Source organism: Mesoplodon mirus (genome assembly GCF_964341445.2).
Source record: "Mesoplodon mirus genome assembly, chromosome: 9".
NCBI lineage: Eukaryota > Metazoa > Chordata > Mammalia > Artiodactyla > Ziphiidae > Mesoplodon > Mesoplodon mirus.
Window position 1 is genome coordinate 14,648,427 of NC_138985.1, and position 17,518 is coordinate 14,665,944.

The 17,518-nt window shown below is 33.5% G+C and overlaps 1 protein-coding gene across 2 annotated transcripts in view; it reads left to right on the forward strand.

The window, feature by feature from the left end:
• The window catches only part of SEMA3C (semaphorin 3C), a 184,779-nt gene that overhangs the window by 148,007 nt on the left and 19,254 nt on the right, over positions 1-17,518 (forward strand). For both annotated transcript variants that reach the window (XM_082631635.1, XM_082631636.1), the window contains exons 13-14: positions 11,671-11,759; positions 14,769-14,810. In XM_082631635.1, the coding sequence (XP_082487761.1) occupies positions 11,671-11,759; positions 14,769-14,810 (131 nt within the window). The remainder of the gene's footprint in view (positions 1-11,670; positions 11,760-14,768; positions 14,811-17,518) is intronic.

Sequence of the window (17,518 nt, forward strand, 5' to 3'; positions counted from 1 at the left end):
ATAAAAAGGCTTACAGAAGGCAGATTTGCTCAAGTTTACACCATTTTCAAGTATAAAACCAGAATGGATAAGAATAGAGGACACTATTGTAAGTTTGGGGAAATAGGTATATTTTTTTCAGTGGTGGTGTGGGAACTGCCATTCACTGGCTGTTAATAAGCAATGCTTATCTACTCCTGAGAGCTAACTGCAAAAAGAGAACCATCATAGAGCGCAGTTACAAGTATACTCAGCATTCAGCCTATGGTAAAACAGTACTAACTGGTTGTATTCCTTCTAATGTAACTGATGTTAGGCAGACTCAATAGCAGTGTCCTGAATTATACAGTAGCTTTAGTTTACTTCTGAATACTTACATTCTACTTTATCTTTTTAGTAATAACCAGAAGATTATTTCAATCTATAGCTTTACTTAATTATATCTCTTAAATTATTATTTTTTTATTGCTTGAGCTAAATGCTTTTTAATCAAGAAAATAGATGAACAAAAAAAAGAAAAAGAAAAAAAAAGCAATCCTACTTTGTATTCCCTAATTTGAAACCAAGTGTATTTCAGCATTAAGAAGTATGTGAATAGGACAAGGTAATGTGTACATATATATTAGATAAAATGGCTTGTAGAACCTTGGATCACAGTGAAGTGCACAGTACTATTTCTACAGTGAAACATAGAAATCTTCAAACCAAGTGTAATGAAGACCATAAATAGTCTTAAGTAAGTGCAGGTCAAATTTTGTGACCAAAGGAGTTCAAGTCAGGGCAGATTTTACCACCAAAGCACTTAAAAAAAATCTTTTGAAATTCAGAGTTGCAGAAAAAAAGATTATAAGCCCATATTAAAAATTTAGTGTAACCCACTACTTATACCAAGGGATTATACTATATACACACTAATTATTTTTCTAATCTGTAAGATATCACAAATAGCTCTGCTTGGCATATTTGGGAAAGAAGAGAGGGATATTTTATTTTACTGTCACTTAAGATTCTCATAAATATTATTACTTACATTTTGTTATAGATTTATTGGTTCACAAAACTGAAAAACACAATTGTAGAGTGGTTTTACATGTTGTTTGACCAGGACCCCAACTTCTTTCTTTGGAGTTTTTGGCTCTGTCCTCCTTAGCAGGGAGCAGAGATCAGCTTTGTTCTTAGGTTAACTTTTCTCATGTTTGCAAATGGTTGCAGAAGTTCCAAAACATATCTACAAACCAATCAGCCCTAATGGAAAGAGGTCATATCTGATTCTCTTTATTCTTCCTATAAAACTGTTTCTATTTTGTATTTTTCCATTGACTAAAAGATATCCTTTAGCATTTCTTCAAATGAAGGGGGTCTGCAGGCAACAAAATTTCCCAGATTTTATTTATCTAAAAAGTGATTGATTTCATCTTACTATTTAAAGAATATTTTCAATGGGTATAAAATTATGGGTTAACTCTTTTTTTCTTTCAGTATTTAAAAAAAAGTTCATTCCATTATCTTCTGGCTCCATTGTTTGTAATAAAAAGTCAGCAATAATTATATTCCTTGTTCTCATGACATAATGTCTTTTTTCCTCTGGCTGCTTTCAAAGTTTTCTTTCTATAAGTTTTGTTTTCAGCAATTTAAATATAATGTGCCTGTGCGTGGCTCTTTTCATAGCTATTTAGCTAGGGTCTCACAGAATTCCTAGATCTACAACATATTATTTTTCACTAAATTTGGGAAATTTTCAGCCATTATTTCTTCATATAGTTTTTTCTTCCCCAGTGTCTCCTTATTCTCCTTTCAGAACTCTAATTACACATATATTAGACCATTCAGTAATGTCAGGCATGCCCCAAAGACTCTGTTTATCTTCAATTTTTTTCTATATGTTCTTGCAACTGGATAATTTCTATTGATCTGGCTTCAAGCCAGATATTGAAGCCAGATCAATATGTTGAAAGATTATATGTTGAAAGATTTTCTTCTTTCAACTCCAATCTGCTATTGTCTATAAAATTGATATTTTGTCGGGTTTCCCTGGTGGTTCAGTGGTTGAGAGTCCGCCTGCTGATGCAGGGGACACGGGTTCATGTCCCGGTCTGGGGGGATCCCACATGCCGTGGAGTGGCTGGGCCCGTGAGCCATGGTTGCTGAGCCTGTGCGTCCGGAGCCTGTGCTCTGCAACGGGAGAGGCCACAGCAGTGAGAGGCCCGCGTACCGCAAAAAAAAAAAAAAAAAAAAAAAAATTGATATTTTATCTTAGTTATTATAGTTTAGTTCTAAAATATCCATTTGACTTTTTATAGTTTCTATTTCTTTGCTGAATTTTTCTTGTCTGTTCATTCATTAAGACCATAACTTCTTTTCATTTCTGATTTCCTTTTAATTTTTTGAACATAGTTATAATAACTATAATAGCTGCTTTAAAGTTGCTGCTTGCTAAGTTCAACATCTTGGATAATTTTAACTTCTTTTTCTTCCCGAAGACTAACCACTCATGCATTCATTCCTCTTCTCTTCCTCTCTCTCTCCACATACAATAATTTTTGTTGCTGTTGATACTGGACATTTTAGATAATAACTTGCCTTTAGGTTCAAGCAATTATTAGTTGATCACCTTGAATTTGTTTAGACTTGCTTTACTCTCTGTTAAAATTCTTGTGCTCAAGCATTCTAATTTAGCAGGACTCAAACTCCAAACTCTCTCCCTTGTAACTCATGTCAGATCTTGGTTACAAGTTGTGTTAGGGCAGACCTAAAGTAGTTCTTAAGTCTAGAATGTGGCACTTACTCTTATAGGATCAGCCTTCCTGTGTCAGCTGGATGCCAGGATTTTTAACAAGGTATTAATGCAATCTGTCTACTCTAATAGAGCCAGAGCTCCAATTTAAACCAGAATTGCTCTTCTCCAGAGCTGCTGCACCCATAATTTGTCTGTTCCATACTCACAATAGGAGTTGCAATCTGTTAAGCCTTGGGAGTGTCATCCTGCAAATTTATAGCCCAGGAATTAGCCATAGACCCACAGGGGATTTTCACGAGGCCTTCTAGAACCCGTTTTCTGGACACCTCCCTTTCTCTGATACCATGTGCCAGATAATTAATTTGCTTCTGCTGCCCTAAATTCTCATACCTGCCTTCTCATCGCAGTGGGACTTCTCTGCACTACTTGGACACCTGCTCTCTGCACCTCTGTTGAGAAATTGTTCCCAGGCAGAAAGTGGGGTAATCATGAAGACCACGTTGTGAATTTTTCTTCTTTTAGTCTTGTACTGTCTGTTATCCATCACCTAGGAAGAATTGTCTCATATAACTCATCCAGTTTTATAGTTGTTTCTTACAAAAAGGATATTCTAGCATCAGTTACTGCATCATGACCAACTGCCATATTGCCCTCCAGAAAGATTTTTCAGAATCCATTTCTACCAAAAGTGTATGAAAATGCCTATTTCTTTATATCCATACCAGCTCTAGGTTTAACATTATTTTAATGTTTGGAGATTAAGTGGGTATTTTTGTAATTTCATATGTATATGTATATACACTTTTTAGATATATATACTTTTTTCATACATGTACACTTTTACATACAAATCATATACACTATGATTTTCAAAGTATCTGAAACTTTTTATTGTAATTTTGCTTGGGTACTCACCCAGAATATTTTAGTACATTCCAAATGATTCATTAATTTTATATATTCAGAGAAAATATGTTATTTTAGCTGAACTTAGGCAGAAAAAAAATAATAGATTTTTTAAATGAATTTAGTAGCTTTTTCAGTACATGTTCATCTTCTGTGATTTTCAAATGTTTGAGCAGATATATATTTATTTTCTAAAGCTTATTTAAAATTAGCACTTTTAAAAATTGTAAAACTGTGATCTGACGTGGGAATCAACATCAAAATTTTTTGGAAACTCCCTAATTTTTTTAATGAGGTGGACTGAACACCACACTTTGAGAAACTATTTGTATAATAGAATATGGTATCTAAAAGAGCATGGGTGGTAGGTGCTTGGGAGTCAAATGAAATTAATGGTATCAACAAATAAACTTGAAAGTCACTGAATACTATATTTTCCTCACAATGTGGAAAAGTATTTTATAGTTCTGAAAGGTTCTGTAGTAAAGAGCAAAGAAACCTATTTAACTTAGGTTAATCTAGTACTCTCCAAATTTATTCAACCCTACAAACTTTTTTAACATTATCACACTCAGGGAGAGGCTGAATAGATAGCATTTGTTGATACTGTCTTTCCAAGGACCTCCCTTCAAATAGAGATACTTGAGATGCCTTTGATGACCAACTAGGGCTGTAACTGCCCAAGGGCTGAAGCTGCAGGTGTCAACATCACAGCATTTAGATAACCTATTGAGTGTGAAAAGCTCTGCTAAGTGTGAGAAATTGTGCTAAATGACCTAGTTTAGAAATATATATATAGTAAGGGGGGTCATGCATGAATAGAATTACCACCTCTTAAAGGTGTATTCAGTAAACTTCTAATAAAGATTTTATAAATTTAAGATTCAGTTTTATTCTCAAATTTAAAAAATATCATTAAAAGAATGTAGCAGCAGTTTGACAAACTAACAGGAAAAAGAAATCTATTATGAATATATATTTTAACTAACATTGAACTAAAGCAGCCAATTGGTAAGGTCTAATTATAGAAACTAACAATGTAAGGTATCTAGTCATTTCATTCTTCCCTATATTATCTATAAAGCTTTCATTTGCCAAACAGAGCTTTTGCAGTTCTTTTTTGGCTTTATATTTCTTAATTTTAATAAACAAATTGGTGCAGAAAACTATAATTAAAAAAGTATTGTTATTTAACAAATATAGTGAGTTTATCTTAGATAATACTAATTTTAATTAATAAACACTAGAACTGATTTTCCTGCAATAATTAACCTCTGAAGTCATGCATAGGGCTGCTTAGGTTGACATTTAGAGACACTATAGTGAAGATGGAGAAAAAGGAGGAAACAGTTAAGTATATGACTTTGGAATTTGTATGTTTGTCTTTACTAAATTGAATGAGGTCCCTCCTTAGCTGGTACAAATTGCTAGCTTTAATTACCAACACCTAGAATAAGATTGGCTACGTAATTTGCAGGGCCTTCTACAAAATGAAAATTCATGGCTTCTTGTTTAAAATTATTAAGAATTTCAAGGAGGTGACAACAGAGCATTAAACTAAATATGAACCCTTCTGACCACAGAAATATGTGTGACTGAACAAGTCTAACACCCATGAAGCCAACCCTGACTGGAATATTTTTACAGGATAACAACCAGGGGTAAGGGACTGACTAAATCTGATTAAGGAGGCAGTGTTCTCCCAAATCCCCAGGCAACCAGAAGCCCAGGGGCAAGCAGACAGCTTGGCAGAGCAGTTTCTAGGGAAACCTCTAAGGACTAGTTTAGAGGAGACTCAGTGGACAGATACACATAAACTGTTCAAATAACCTGCAGGTAATGAGTTATGTTTGATCACTTGTTTATACTGTGCTATAAATGCAAGCTGTTCTCTCATCTGGAGACAGTGGTAAGGTTTAAGGATAGTATTGCTATGATCTGTTGTACTAGAAAGAAAAAGAACACCTAGATGTTATAAAATATATAATACAGGAAAGAAGTTTGTCTGGGGAATTTTCTTTAAAGATTCATTGAAGTAGAAGAAAATTAAAAGCACTAATATGGGTTGGTGAGTCTACTATGCTATCGTTGTATATCAGTTTACATTATGCAAATCACTTGTAAGATGTGTCTTGCTTGATTCATGTCACAATGCTTTAATGTATTCAAGGCATGCCTATTATGTATATCTCATAGATAAGAAAATTGGGGTTCAGAAAAAATAGTGACTCCAATAATGTCAAAAGTTTAGTAAGTGGTCGAGCTACAAATAAAAAATAATTTGCACTTATTGAGGGTATACTATGCACTAGACATCATACTAAGCAATTTCCATGTATTATTGATTTAGATTTATTAGTTAGAACTCTTTCAACTGAAAGTGACCATGTGCTTTACTTAAACTAGTTAAAGAATAATAATTTGTGTGTGTGTTTGTTCAACTGGGAAATGCAGGAGGCAGCCTCAGATATAGCTGAATTTGTACTAATGGGATGTTTTCAGGAATTTATCTTACCAACTTTCAGCTCTGCCTTCCTCTTTATTGTTTATTCTCAAATGGAGTCTGTGCATGTGGTAGCAGGGATGGCTTTAGCACCTCCAAATTTACAAGTCTTCAACAGTCCTGATCTCAGAAAGAAAGAGGCTCCCACCTATCTAATTCCCAAAGAGGGCTAGGCCCTGACTTGTTTCTATGCCCACTCTTGCATGAATCATAGGGGCAAAGAGATGTTCTAATTGCACAGTCCTAAGTCATGGCATCTCCCTGGGGCTGAAAGAGAGATACTCCTCTCCTTAACCATGTAGACTGAGAATGAGGGAGGTGTTGTTTCCAAAAGATGTCTCAGGGTGTTATTACCAAGAAAGGGGAAGTGATTCTAGATAGACCTTAGTAACAGATATCCATTACAAAAGTTATAATTATTATTTACATTTGCACACAAGCAAACTGTAACTATATTGTAGGCAAGGTGCTTTTCCCAAGGAAATATAAGCTATATCCCAATTCTGCAGATCAAAAGCAAAAAGAATTTATGCTGCGTATATTCAAGGAATGCCATTCTCACTACCGCCAGAAGGAAGACATTTGATAACTATATTATCATCTTCAAGCTAAAGGGTTCAGAGATGGTTTTATGTAGACATAAGTAATTGGGAATTTTATGGACATTCCGGAATGCATATTTTTCAATGATTAACATTTAGTGGGAACACACTATTCAAAAAACCATAAAAAAAAAAAACCCTGTAAATTCTAGACTGTGAGCTCTTGAGTGCCATGCCCATTTATCTTTGCATTCATACTGGTAATAGTGCCTGACATACTGAAGGTACTCAGTAATTTCTTGTTGAACCAATGGGTGAAAATGGGTGGAAGACAACGCACGTCCTTTTATTTACTTAGTAGTGTATGATTCATCCCAAGGATACCTCAAAAGTATTTTCTATATATGGAACTGAGGTTTTGTGAGTATGTTTAGAAAAGAAACCAAAGGTGTCTATCATGACTGCATTTTGAGAGAAATTTTCCCATTAACATGGGCCAATTTAAGCAGCAGCCATGGGTGATATCATATATATTGGCTCCTTCCTGGTGCCATAACTAATTGAAATGACACATTAGCACTTGACAGCTGATCTATCCACCAAGCAACAGTTTACAGTGTGCCTTCATCATGACTAAATTGGACCAAATTAAATCTGCCTCTTGAGAATCTGAACTAGAGATTGTGGGAGTCTGGCAGTTTGTAAGAGGAGCAGAAATATAAAGACATCTAGAGTGGAGCCTTGTAAATGTGTACACTACAGTTGGGATCTCTGTTTATGAGGTTCCAAGTGCTAGAGATCCTGACCAATCACCTAAGTCATTGATCAACTAGAACTCCTGCTGTGTCTCAGTGATGTCTGCATTGTGGTAAAACAACTGCATAGTCATGTATAATTCGGAGCACCACATTTTAAATAGGATAATCCCAAACTGAAGGGTGTTCAGAGAAAGGCAGGTAAAAATATCTGATTTTGAATTTGAATAATATATACTTGAACAGAGTGCTCATGCTTAGACTAGAGAAACAGAGTATGGAGGGTATAAAGATACACTTGGAGAGATGTGAAAAAGAGATTGAGTACTGTATATTCTTGGCAGCTGTAGAAGAAAGACCAATGCATAAAATAAACAGGGAGGTAGAGCTATTTGCATTCAACTAAAGAAGAATTTTCCAGCCTTTTGCTAACTTGTGAAAAACTGATCTTGGATAATATAATTGTAGTGATAAGATATTGTAGATGAGATTTCTTTAGATAATTAGAGATTCTTCAATTTAAAGAAAGTATCATTGTCCAGTTTTTGTTTGTTTGTTTGTTGTTTGTTTTTGTTTTTGTTTTTTTTTTGCAGTATGCGGGCCTCTCACTGTTGTGGCCTCTCCTGTTGCGGAGCACAGGCTCCGGACGCGCAGGCTCAGCGGCCATGGCTCACGGGCCCAGCCGCTCTGCGGCATGTGGGATCTTCCCAGACTGGGGCACAAACCCGTGTCCCCTGCATCAGCAGGCAGACTCAACCACTGCGCCACCAAGGAAGCCCCATTGTCCAGTTTTATAGAAACTTTCTTTTTTTAGAAAACTAGGCTAATTATCAGAGGTGGACTTACCAGAAACTTTAGAATTCCTCATTTGTAACTGTTTGGGAAAGGTCCAAACAACTCTGTTTTTGTGTTTATGTATTATTTTACTTAAAGAAGACCCCCCAAATTATAAAAGTTCAAGGTCTCATAAAATCCGAATTAACAACTGTTAATAGTGATGATTCTCACAAGGATCTACAGCTATTCCATTCATATTGAATCCACAAATTCGAAAGACTTCTAATTTATGTATAAAAAGCTTTAATATGTAGTATGAGGACAAATATGTTCATTTGTGACACACTGATGAAAATTGAACCAGTGTAATGAAGAACTCTGCAGATATGCTACCTCATAAAGTACCAATTCAAGTCTAAATGTGGAAAAGTAAAGGAATTAAAATGCATATTTATATTCTTGAAATGATATATTTTTATCATAGATCCAGGCACATAGTAGGCATCCAATAAATATTTGTTTCAGGGGCTTCCCTGGTGGCGCAGTGGTTGAGAGTCCGCCTGCCGATGCAGGGGACGCAGGTTCGTGCCCCGGTCCGGGAAGATCCCACATGCCGTGGAGCGGCTGGGCCCGTGAGCCATGGCCGCTGAGCCTGCGCGTCCGGAGCCTGTGCTCCGCAACGGGAGAGGCCACAACAGTGAGAGGCCCCGTGTACCGCAAAAAAAAAAAAAAAAAAAAAAAAAAAATATTTGTTTCACTGTGGGGATCTTGCATTTCTATGATTTTATTTAAACTTTATTTTGAGGTAGAAACATTACCAATATTTAAATATACTTATATTTCTGTAAGAATTTCAGATAAGTTGACATTTTACTAGGTAGAAAAATATATTTTTTTAAACTTTTAATTTTTTTTTTTACTTTTTAAAGGGAAATGTACTCATCATTACCAGCAAAACAAAAAATGACTAAAATAGGAAAGCAAACAATAAATAAAGGTGGTGTTCTATCTTACATTGCAAATGAGTCAAAACCAAGTTTTGCATTGTCTTTATATTAGCCCATTTTTATAGCTGCTCTTTGTGTAATATTTTATAAATGGCATAAATAAAATATGTTTGTTGTGGGCTTTTTCAGAAGAAATGATGATTTATGTAGAATAATGTTCTCATAGTTAGTTAAAACATTAGTTTAAAAAGTAGCCAGTTCTCTCATTTGAGAATACTTAAAATTATTTTCAAAGTTGATAGTTTTATCTTTGGGAACTCCTGTAATCAAGATTTCCTCTCATGCAGTTTTATTTGGGGCTATGGTTATACATTGCTTCTGCTCAGTCTCTACTCAAGAAGTGGTCATTGCTGTCATGTAGAATGGCAGTGATCCTTGCAAGCTTCAGCAGGGAACCATAAAAACGCTGTTGTGACTTAAAAAAAGAGTATGATCTTTATGATAACATGACCTAAAACAAAGATAGTTTTACACCCTCATCTTTCACCCACCCACTCACACAGACACCCCCCCCACACACACACACAATACCACACAAATCCTGCCCTAGCTGTTATAATGTCAAGGCTTTAATTTTAGGGTTTTTGGTATATTCTATTCCTGTAGTTTACACTGTTCTTTGTGATGAATTGTTAATAGAAAATGGGGAACACCACCAATCACATTTATCCATTTTCAATTGTGATGTGTCTCTGCACCATATCCCCAAATGTTTTTTCACTTCCAATTTATACCTGCATTAATTATCTTCCAAGAAAATAGTACAGATTGGTACAGAGCTAATTCTTAGGAAGCTGAACGGTGAAAGAGAGTAACTTCCAAGTTTCTTAATTACACCTAGAGCCTGCAAATCTTTAGGATTTTTGTTTATTTTTGAGTATGGCTTAAGAAGAGAATTTTAAATTACAGAGCGTAGTTTGAAACTTCAAAGATCAGGTACTTAAACTTTGCAATCTCATAAGATTCAAGGCTTGTTCTGGCAAAATCTCTGTTGTTTTTCTGTATAAAGATTATTATTATTATTTAGTAGGTTTTAATTTTTTAGTTTGTTAGTTGGTAAAACTTTAAAGTAGAGTTTATTTTTTCTTAAGAATTATTTTATCTTCCAGTTAGGTTCATAAAATAGAAACTATAAACAATAAATAGGATATTATATGTTAGAGTAGTGCTTGCCTGGGTGATCGCCCAGCTTGAGATGTGAGATTTGAGATTTGTGGTATTGGTATTCATCACTAAATGATTCCTAGTTGTAAAGTCCTGTACAGCTCAGTTCAAGTTACCTCTTCTTAGTGACATTTCTCAACAGAATTAGAAAATGTTTTAGTATCTGTTGATGATAATGTACCTGTCCAAATTATAAATTCACAATTATATGTTCATACTTTAACAGAGTGATGACTTGATATTCATGAAGCAGCTCATTAATTATTTTAATGGAAACATATTTTGGTGAGAAAATATATTTTTACTTTCTCAGATCACTCACAAATTTGCTTTAACCCCACATTGCTAAATTTCAACTAGTTTCTTTTAAACCTAAAATTTAAGTGATTGGTAGAGTGGCATAATTATATGTTTAGAAAATGCTTATGTTACATATGAAACAATCTTAATTAAAAATCTTGACATAAGTAACATTTTCTGTATATAGTACATTTATTTGGGCGTCTCTGTTTTTGGCAATATGTAATTGAGAAATACAAGTAGGTTTTTTATTTGCTTAAGTTTATTCGACCCATCTAACTTTGAAAATTTCCCTATATGTTAAAAATACCCAAAGAAACATTCCCAACTGATAAAGATAATTGTGAAAATCATAGAATTATTCTATGAATAGATGTCCACATCTGAAATAAAGCCATAGTTATGTTTCTGCTTTGAAAATTATTTTGAATTGTGGATGAAACATTTTACCATGTCTAAAATCTCTCACTGCTACAGATCAAATGTCAATTTCTAGTACTAGTGATTTATAATAAAATTATTATAAAAACTCATTCATAGTAATTTTTTCTCCGATAATCAAATCATTATGTGTCAATTTTAACAAAAATATGAGAGTGTCACTTTATAATGTTGGTTAGGAGGAGTAATATTCTTAAGGGCCAAACTTAAAGTTATGTATTACTATTTCAAGAATACACACTTGGTTCAGAAACAGAACTTTGGACTTCATAAGACGTTTGGACATTCCTTTCTTCTCTCATAATTATGACTATACCAAATATGTGCAAAACATAAGGTGTTCCTGTTAATTCCTTTTGAATTTTACATAATCTCAATTTAAACATATGAGATGTATAATGAAATCAGAATATTGCAAATGGTAATAGCTCAATGTATGTAATCTCTTTTTTGATGACTAAGTAATTACATAAACAATATTCTAAATTCTAAGCCAGTAGTAGTCTTATGTCTAAATATCTTTGTTTCCTACATCTCATTGTTTCTTTCTCTGATTTAGATCGAGGTACTGTGCAGAAGGTTGTTGTTCTTCCTTCTAACAGCTCTGCCAGCGGTGAGCTCATTCTGGAGGAGTTGGAAGTCTTTAAGGTTTGAACATCTATTCTATTAGCCTCAGCATCCGCATGATAAGTGCAATTCTTTAATCTTACAACCACTTTTGAAGGGAAAAAAAATTGATAAAAGATCAAATAAATGAATGTTATAAAATTTTGAGGGTAGGAAACACGAGATAAAATTAGAAATAAAGAACAAATATTTTTCTGAAGTAATTTTTTACATTTTAAGTTATCTTAGCATAAAAGAATTAGTTTTTTAGCTATCATCCCAACTTGAAGAATTTTGGTCATCATTATTTTTTAAAAATGAGTTCTTGTGGTCAAGGTCTAGAAGATTTGCCATGAAAGGGCTTTTATCATTTGCTTCACAAGCCACCGAGACCCAAATTCTTCCACATTATTGATTGTTAGATAAACTTTCTCATATTTTTTTAGCCAGGAACTTCAAGAAAAACTGCTCTGTTTTCTCTTGTTTTATTGCTTTCAACTCAAATGTCACTCTAGTTAAATAAAACAAATGTTGTCTCTTAAAACTTCATGTTCTGTCTGAAATTGAGTTTGCATTATATTACTCTCTTTGTCCTTGAACTTGGGATAAAAAGAAAAAAGAAAAAGAAAACACAACAAAAAACAGGCACATAGAGGAAAATTCAGTCCTGTAAGATGTAACCTACTAAGGGCAGAGTGCCAATTCTTTATGTGTCTGTGAGCCTGGAGAGCTGGTACATTATGTCCTGCAAACCCTTCTCTCCTTAAAGTATAGGTCATTGCAGTTTAAGTGGTCCCTCTTACCTGATTTGGAAAGATGGGTAAAGCACAGCCAGAGGATTTCAAAGAAACTTTGGTATGGAATCAATCCTACTGCAAACTTCTATTTCCAACTAAACCAATTAAGAAACAATGGCCACGGACACCAAAAGACCAGAGTCAGCCTATACTGGAGTAAAAATAACACTTCAAAGCCCCTGGGAGCAGACTATTGCTAGTCCAGTAAGTTGCCTTGCTTTGTTGAGTGGACTCAGAATGTATTAACTTAATATATACTCCCCCAGTCACTAAAAATATTGGATTTATAAGCACATAAGTGATCAAGATACAATGATATTAGATTTTACTAATACATTTTAAATATGAAGAACTATTTTAAAAATCAAATCAAATACAGACACTGAGGAATTCTGGCAATTTCCCAATATGTTATTAAAGTTACAATGTTTAATGCTAGACTAACTTTGGCATAAGGTTCCTTGTGGTTAATGCATTAAAATTATGCTCATAAAATATTAACTATGTGCATTCAAGTGCCTTTTCTATGCCTTGCTTTGTAAAGAAATTGATTGTTTCATTGGATTAACCAAAACTGCATTTTACATATAATATATATAATATATATTTCTTCTCATTCAATTCAATAGGGACAACTTGGATGGCCAAAATAATATAAAGTACCTTATTCAATAGTTTTCTTGAAAATAACCAAAAAGGCCGTATTGCAGCACTTCATTTTTAATTCTGAAATATCTTTTTTTGATAATAAGGAAACATTAATTAAGTGAGTTTGACACAAACATTAATTAAGTGAGTTTGATAATAAAGAAGCATTAATTAAGTGAGTTTTACATACGTTCTATGGAAAGGTCTTAGAAATGTGAGTTATTCTGATCATGTGCTAACTACTTATGGTCTGTTATATGAGTTATGCTGGTGTTATATCATAAAGAATAAACTCTCAGTGGGAAAATGGAGTCAGTCAAAATGCATGTTGGGGGACATCAACCCAAGAGAGACTAAAGAAGGTTGAGCTTCCTTCTGGATGCGTGTGCAGTGATTGATATGGCTAAATTGAGAGAAACAGTTACCAAATACGCTTACTGTCTTCAGCATGGTGTTTGTGTCACATTTTCTGAGGTGAGGTGAAAATAATTGGGTGTGTATGATATACTGTGATGGGCACTTGAGGAAATAATACATTTAAACTGAAATAAATTCCTTAGCTAAGTGTTACACTGATATACTGTAGGAAACTCAGTGTAAAAACCAGGCACTTTGTTTTCAAAGAGCGCAGACCATAATATGTTTTTTAATCCTCTTTTCAGAATATTTTCTGAAAATATGTCCAACTTCCCTAATCTTAATTTGAATTGGATGTACAACTATTAGTAGTTGCCTAGGTGGATATAAATTGCAAAACTTGTTTTGTATGTATGTGTATTTCTGAATGAATGTCATGATCTGTTGCAACTGAGTATTTAAAGATATCACCATTTTCTCTTTAAAATGTTTGTAGGAACACACAACTCCAGAAAGTGAAATAATTATGGGCACAGTTGACTTTGAGAGCGTGTTGCCACTTGACTTATTCAAATAAAACTTCACACATCTTTATCAGGTTATCAGGAGTCTAATTTTTAATCTTTAAAAGGAACTAATAATGTTTAAGAAGTAAAGTTAAGAATAGAGGAACTTTCAGAAAGGATGACTATTTCAGACAACTCTTAGGTACTTTCACTAATTCACATTTATCAAAAGAGGACCTTACCTAGCAATATTTATTTGTATTCAACAAAGGGAATAAGTGTGGCTCAGGCAAATACTTCTTGGCATAGCAACATTTGGCAGGTGAACAATAGTGTCTTATGCAAAGTGCTGTGTTGACGAGGGGTACCATTCCACAGCCCCCCACCCCAAGTACCCAGATCCAATCCTGAGTTATGCGTTGTGTTCAATATTCCAAGATACAGTTTTTTCAATTCTCTGAAATTTCTCAAATTTTCATTTTTTTCTAATGACTATATTGATAGATGTGTTATAATTGCCACTTTTTTTAGTTTAGGCATATATTTGTGTAACAAATCTGTCCTTATTCCAAACAGAGGAAATGTACTTTATAGACAATTACTGCTAAACTTTGAAACTATATGTGCATATAGAGAGAAATGATGATTTCTTGAATTTTAACAGAAACGAGAAAAGTTTTTGAATGTAAAATCTGTTTTAAGGATTATTTGAGCAACTAACAATGTCTTTCTATTTTTTTTAGAATCATGCTCCAATAACAACAATGAAAATTTCATCCAAAAAGGTAAAAACAACCCAATTTTTATTTTCTTTGTATGTAAAAATTTTACTGTTGTGGAAGAATGTATTTTATAATTTCTGAAAATTTAATTTTACTATTAGCAAAATAATTAATACTGTTCATAGTATACCACACACTTAATTTTGATATGGAATTTAGCTTTAGTGGAAGACAAAATAGGCTTATTTTTGTACAGAAGTTCATCAGAGTAGAATATATATATATATATATATATATATATATATATATATATATATATATGCAGCAAGATATTCCAACATTTGTATATCCTCTATTCTCAAATATTACAGTGTATGAAGCCAATCAAAATAAAGATAATCTTTCTGAAGGAAGAATTTAGCATAATGTTTGGGCTACTGTAGCATCACGAACCTTCTCAGGGACTTGGAATGAGTAATCAATCCTCTTTTGAGTTCCTGTGCTGTCACATGTTTGAAATATGCAGTGCATTCTTTTATGCTTATTTCTAAGGAAGTGCTATTTTATAGAGTTTACTTTATTATAGGATTTATTTTATAGGTCATTTAAAAAATCTGAATGTCTCAAATCTAAGCCATATCAGGGTTCAGGATCTGGGGAATAAATGTTTTACTATGATTATCAGAAATGTTTGATCTTCTAATTTGTGCCTTCACACGCAAATACACAATGATCATGGAGAGGAAAAGCCCAAGTCCAATCTCTACATGTGCAAAACATGCACCTCTCCAGACCCCAAAGTTGCTATCTCTAAAACAAAAGTTCTAAGGGGCAGAGCAGTATAGTCAAAAATGGGGTAGGCTTCAGAATGGGACTGACATGCATTTGAACCCCAACGTGACCTTAAATTATAAACAAATTATTTTACTTCACTGACCTAAGTTTCTGCCTCTGTAAGGTAATGCTTTCTCACAAATGAGTTAACTTATATAAATTGCCTAAAATAAAGTGAGTCTTTGGTAACTGCTGTTTGTAAGAGCCTAAGACTTATTTTTCTTGGAATATGGAATAAAGGTTTTACGTGTTGGCATAACTGATGATATAACTTTAGTGTTCTTCACCATATTTGGTCTGTTACAGATAAAGAAGTATTCCACAGTTAGTCTTGTACTCTCTTCACTTGACTAAATTTTATGAAGAAAAATAAATAGGGTACAAGGGAGCTAAAGATCTCATCTGTAAAAATGTTTGTATGGTGCATAACAAACATTTTCCCAAGTAACAAGAAGCCATTTGTCATTGTCCCCAATGTCCTAGGGAGCTGATCCCAAGTCAGAATTGTCTTTGAAGTCAGCATGGAATCCCTTTGTTTATAGTAGTTTAATGGAAGGAGAAAGTATCAGAGCAAGATTCAAAATGGACACAAAGCCATTTGTGTGACATAGTAGTACAGTATACAATTATGGGTTTCAGCTCATAATTCAACTGGTGAACTTGTAATACACAATCCATTCCATTAAATTGCAGTGTACAGCATAAACATACACTGGAAAGACTGAGTATTAAATTTGTTTCAACATCTTATATTGTAGATAATTTAAAATATTTAATTAAAGCAATTAGATTCAGGGCAAGGTAATTGTTTGATTTGGGGGAGAATTCATTTACACAACTACGTATTGCATTATTTTTTCAGTGTGAAAGAACTACAAATTGCCAATGGTATTTTATATATATTTAAATTCCACGAATTTAGTACCTTCTCTAATGCTCAAACTAAAAATTTTACTTTTCATTTTATGCTCCTTTATTCTCTAATTTATCCTTGCATTCCATATAGCAGAAAATAGATTAATAAAAAAGATAATTTCTAGAATGGAATTACCTGTATCCTTTCCTCAAATAAACAAATTTCCTTGAAATATTTTAATGAAGTTGACGCATTAACTATATTATTTGTTAATGTACTCAATGAACATTTATTTCAAATATTTCTAGAGAAATGATTATCATCAAAACATGCAGTTGTTTTCTTATAGCTTGAATGTCTCAAACGGGGATCAGTAATTTTCAGCCTATTTTCTGAAAAATTCATTGATCTGAATAAAATAATTATTTTATATTAGATGTGCTAGGCTGAGATGTGATTCAAATGATTAATTAGAATTGAAAATGTGTAAATTGCTAGCTCGTTCATTGGTAGTTTACTAATACTATTGCTTAATATTCATTAAGCGCTTAGGTGCCAGAAATTATTCTAAGCATTTTATGTGGAGTTAGCCCTTGTATTTAGTTCTTACATAAAATCTGTGGAGTAAGTGCTATATTGTCCCAGTCTTACCAAAGAGGAAGCTGAGATTCAGAAAAGTTAACCAGCAAATTTGTGGTAGCTGGGATCTGAATCTCAGATATGTGCCTCCAGAACCTGATAGACCAATGGTGTCCTCACTGATTTAATTCTAAATCTACATATAATTTTTAAATTTATATATAATTTCTAAATTTATATACATATATACATACAGACACACACACATACACACACATGTGTGCACATATGCATGTATTCAAGTTCCAGCTTAGAAATTCTATGTTAACTTGAATTACATATTATCAGTCCTTTGTAAAATAAGGACTGTGGATTAGAAACATCCCTTCAACTCCTGAGAACTGCTTTATGCACAGCTAAAAGACTTGGAGAAATATCATAATAAGCTCTTGACACTGTACAAATGAAGGAGGATGAAATCTTTATTTATGACTCAGGCTGC